Below are 3,944 nucleotides of genomic sequence, written 5' to 3'. Positions count from 1 at the left end.
TAACCGCTGGCCCGGTATGTGGCGAGATTTCTCGGCTAATAATCGTACATATACAAAAATGTGGAACGTACATAAATAAACATATAAGAGAGAGTGGAAACTGGACTTAAGGCTGTCGGATATGAAGTAACAGAAGTACCGGAACTAGATAAAGATAGCGCTTAGCTAAAAATAGAAGAGCTAATTGAATTTGCTTCTCGTTTTCTTTCGTTTAGATTGCGTTTGTTTTCTTTTTAATGGATTATGATATTATCAATGTTGCTCTCAGTTAATGCCTTGTGGTTTTACAAACCGATTACTTTTGTTTTCTAAAGCGGCGGCGGGCTGGCCGCAAACGATTTTGACTTTTTTTTGCTCGTGTATCACATGTAATAGGAACCGGTTGTTACGCATTATTGCCGGTTTCTATTATTTTGAATCTGCGTTTTTTATCTTTGTGATTTGTAATATCAAATTTACTTTTTTTGGTGTCGCTCTTTTGATATATGACTAGTGTTATGTAAGAGGAGAAATAAGGAAGACAAATTCAACACAACGGTTTATTCATTCATTCAATAAGTTAACATAAAATAATTTAATAAGTTAAATAAATAAGTCTTTGTACAATAGAGGTCTGACGGACTTGGTCCTTGGTCCTAGGTGGTTTTGGTAATGTTCTATTTGCTGTGTCCAGCGTACGCGCTGTAGGCGAGGTTCTGGGCCTCGTCGAGGTTCTTGTTCCAGTCGGCGCCGTAGCTAGAGTAGCCGCCGCCGCCGCCGCCGTGCGAGGAGTGCTCAACATGGACGGGGTGGTGGCTCTCGTGGTGGTGAGCATGAGGTACCACCTCATAAGTGGTCTTGGTGTGCTCGTGCTTGAAGCAGTACGCGACGAAGAGGATGACAGCGAGGACGAGGGCGACCTTGGCGGTGGCGAGGGCCTTGAGGGCGATGAGCTTGACGATGAACAGTTTACCCATCAGCACCTTGGCTCCGAGCAGACCCATCATGCCCATCATACCGCCTCCCTTGTTCTTCTTGCCACGACCTAGAAAAAATAAACATTATTACAACCTGATATTATTACGTTTGTAATCCCGCTAATCAATGATCAATCTTTTATAAACGTTGTTTACTTTTAAGCTTTCACTTAGCACGTTTTATCTTGTTTGTCTGCTAACAGTGCTAAGTAATTTATTGCGTCTGACAAAGCTGGCTTTGAAACTTGTTTTGCGTGAATGAAATTGTCGTGAATGAATTACCTTCTTCGAGGGACCTCTGCAGGGTCTCCTTGTCGGCCTGGTTGAGCTTGACTTCGACGGCGTGGGTCTCGAAGAGGCTGACGACACCATCCATGAGCCTGTAGTTGACCTCGACGTCTCTGGCTGAGGGGTCGACGGGAAGGGTGTCCAACTTCTTAGGGGCGCGCATTTCACTGTTGCTCTTGAGGACGATGCCATCAGCGATGTTGATACTCCTTGATGCTCTTAGGTTGTCGACAATCTTGAGAAGTTTTTCCTGTAAAATATAAAAAATAATTTCAATTACAAATAGAAAAATAAATTTAAAAGTTGTGCTCTATAAAGTCCGATTTGATTTAATCGGTTTAAAATGATATCTGTCTTTTGTATCTTATCTTGATTTACACGTATTTATGTTATCAGATTTTAAATGCACTTAAAAAACTCAGGAGAGATGCAAGTCCTCGTGCAATCTCGAATCCACTGCACTGACACGTTATTCACTGTACACTTTCACTTAATAAGAAAATTATTGACCTTGACACATAAAAAGTAGTCCCCTTGGCAGTCCTTGACGAAACTCATCGCGATCTCCATGGTGTTATCACTTTCCGCCTGCGCGAACGCCGCTAGGGCCAGCACGAGAGCGAGCGTCAGTTTCATTTTTATTAAATTATTTTTCTATTTCTCTCGCTGGCTTTGATTTTCTGACATCGAGGGATGTCAAGCAATGTTTGGCGAAGTAGCCGGCCCGCCATACAGTTTTATCGTGTCCCCCCCACCTCGGATAATCTTTACTCCACACAGACCTCTCATCTGGGTTACAGTAGAATTTTGTTTGTACTTAAGTATGCAAATGTGGTTCGGTATTTGGGATGGAAGGTTTTTAACTTGTGAGTAGATATTAGAGACGTGTATTAGTATCACGTGTACTTGTAATTGGCGTAGCTTTTTAATTTTAACTCGTTGTTTGTAAATATTTTTATAACAGAAAGTGCGAGTAAGTGAGAGGGTGATTATTTGCATAAATTTAAATTAGTAGTCGTCTCGGTTTTTTAAACATATTAGAGATATTTTTGTACTGACGAGGTAAAATGATACATGATATTATAATTTAAAAATATCTTGCCGCAGTGAAACTTTTTTATGGGTGTGTACTCTAGAAACTAGTTTAGTTTATAAATAAATTTATTTCCGATATATGCAATGTAGATTAAGTGAATTTGTATGATGATCTATAATTCAAGTATCATTTGATGGAATGATCTAATGAATGATTTAGCTTTTAATATTTTAGGCACGTGCTGGCATGGACCAAAGGTATTTGTAGACCTTCAAAACCATTAACATATGTATTTTAGATTAGCTATAATTGCTGCATAAAATAAAGGTAGGACTGATAATTGCTTTAATGCGAGTAATATGTGTTGTTATACATTAAGTTGTGCACAGGTGTTTGTATCTGACATTCAGAATAAAAAGCAGTTTATTTTAGAAGAGCTTGGTACAATGTCTGAAGAATTTTTTATTATGTTAAAGTACATGCTTGACTTTCAGCACTGTTTTTGGAAGAACTTGGTGAAATGCCTGTGTTGGCAACATTGATATTAAAAATAATGATTTATGTTTTTAATCAAAATCATTTTTTGTTTAGGCACCTATTTCCAAGAAACTATAATATTTAAAATGCATGCTTGATCATAGTTTCAGCAGTGTCAGTTTTAAAAGTACTTATTCCATACTGTATCACACTCTGAATGTAGATTATCAACTAAAGCTAGCTAGTAGCTTAAAGTTTATGCAAATAACACAAAAATAATATTTCACAAAACTGACAGTGAGTTAATTTTTGTTAACAACTTACGCTAATTGGGGGGTCCCAAATTCTGAAAATGCTTTAATAGTACATTAAGTATTATTGTAGTGGGTGGTTGTAGTTTTATCTTTGCTTTTCGATGAGCAAAGTAGCGAAGATAAGATGAGTATTTATATTGTACTAATACTCCCATTTATCCATAGCTGGGCACCGTTAATCAAATAGTTAACTCAATTATAAAAATTATTATTCAATTCTCATCTCCATGTATAGAATTATATTAAGACTAATTTTACTTTACTTTACTTTTAGTTTACTAAGTAGTCCTTAAAATTATTGCCATGCCCTAACAGGGTATCATGTACCTACCTTATAATATTTGAATACCATCCTATGTAAAATGAACATGATTGCAATAAAGAATGATATGATATGATAACTTCGATAATCGTTAATCCGTTACTAAAAAAGTTGACTTCGTTAATCGTTAAAGCGATACATTTCGTCAAATTTAACGAAGTTTAAGTTAATCGATAATCCGTTAACACGTGATAAAACTTGAATGTTACTTGCATCAATAATCCATTATATTGTATTATGTTATACTGTTCAGTACAGCAACGTTTCTCAAAACATCCCTGATGTCAATAGGTCAAAACCCGGAATGTCAACAAATGTGTGTGTTTATTAAAACGACCCACTTTGTTGGTTACCATTAAGGTGAGATTTACTTGTATATTTATATGAATATACTGACTAAGTGGCTTTGTAGCATTCGACAAAGTGGGACGTTTTCCAGTGTAAACTCACAAATTATCGTTACAATTAGCGGCCCTGACACAATCGCCATGGTAAAAACCTAGGATTCACTGAGTCAACGTTAGTAATAATTTTTAAGAAAAAAAAACCGC

General features: G+C 36.8%; 1 protein-coding gene across 1 annotated transcript; it reads right to left on the bottom strand.

Moving 5' to 3' along the window:
- Window positions 1-525: 525 nt before the first annotated feature.
- On the bottom strand, window positions 526-1,966 carry LOC125238239. Its single transcript, XM_048145515.1, has 3 exons — window positions 1,755-1,966; window positions 1,239-1,494; window positions 526-1,024 (listed from the first exon to the last, which is right to left on the bottom strand). The coding sequence occupies exons 1-3, from the start codon at window positions 1,878-1,880 to the stop codon at window positions 657-659; spliced, it is 750 nt and encodes a 249-aa protein (XP_048001472.1). The 5' UTR covers window positions 1,881-1,966; the 3' UTR covers window positions 526-656.
- Window positions 1,967-3,944: the final 1,978 nt, after the last annotated feature.

The sequence above is a fragment of the Leguminivora glycinivorella genome, chromosome 23 (genome assembly GCF_023078275.1).
Source record: "Leguminivora glycinivorella isolate SPB_JAAS2020 chromosome 23, LegGlyc_1.1, whole genome shotgun sequence".
In the NCBI taxonomy this organism is placed as follows: domain Eukaryota; kingdom Metazoa; phylum Arthropoda; class Insecta; order Lepidoptera; family Tortricidae; genus Leguminivora; species Leguminivora glycinivorella.
Note: the sequence above shows the minus strand (reverse complement) of the source record. Positions and strands in the feature narration are given on the sequence as shown.

Coding starts and splice junctions, on each gene's coding strand:
- LOC125238239 (XM_048145515.1), bottom strand. CDS start 1,880: ATGAAACTGACGCTCGCTCTCGTGCTGGCCCTAGCGGCGTTCGCGCAG. Junction 1,495..1,754: donor ACTACTTTTTATGTGTCAAG/GTCAATAATTTT, acceptor TATATTTTACAG/GAAAAACTTCTCAAGATTGT. Junction 1,025..1,238: donor GCAGAGGTCCCTCGAAGAAG/GTAATTCATTCA, acceptor TATTTTTTCTAG/GTCGTGGCAAGAAGAACAAG.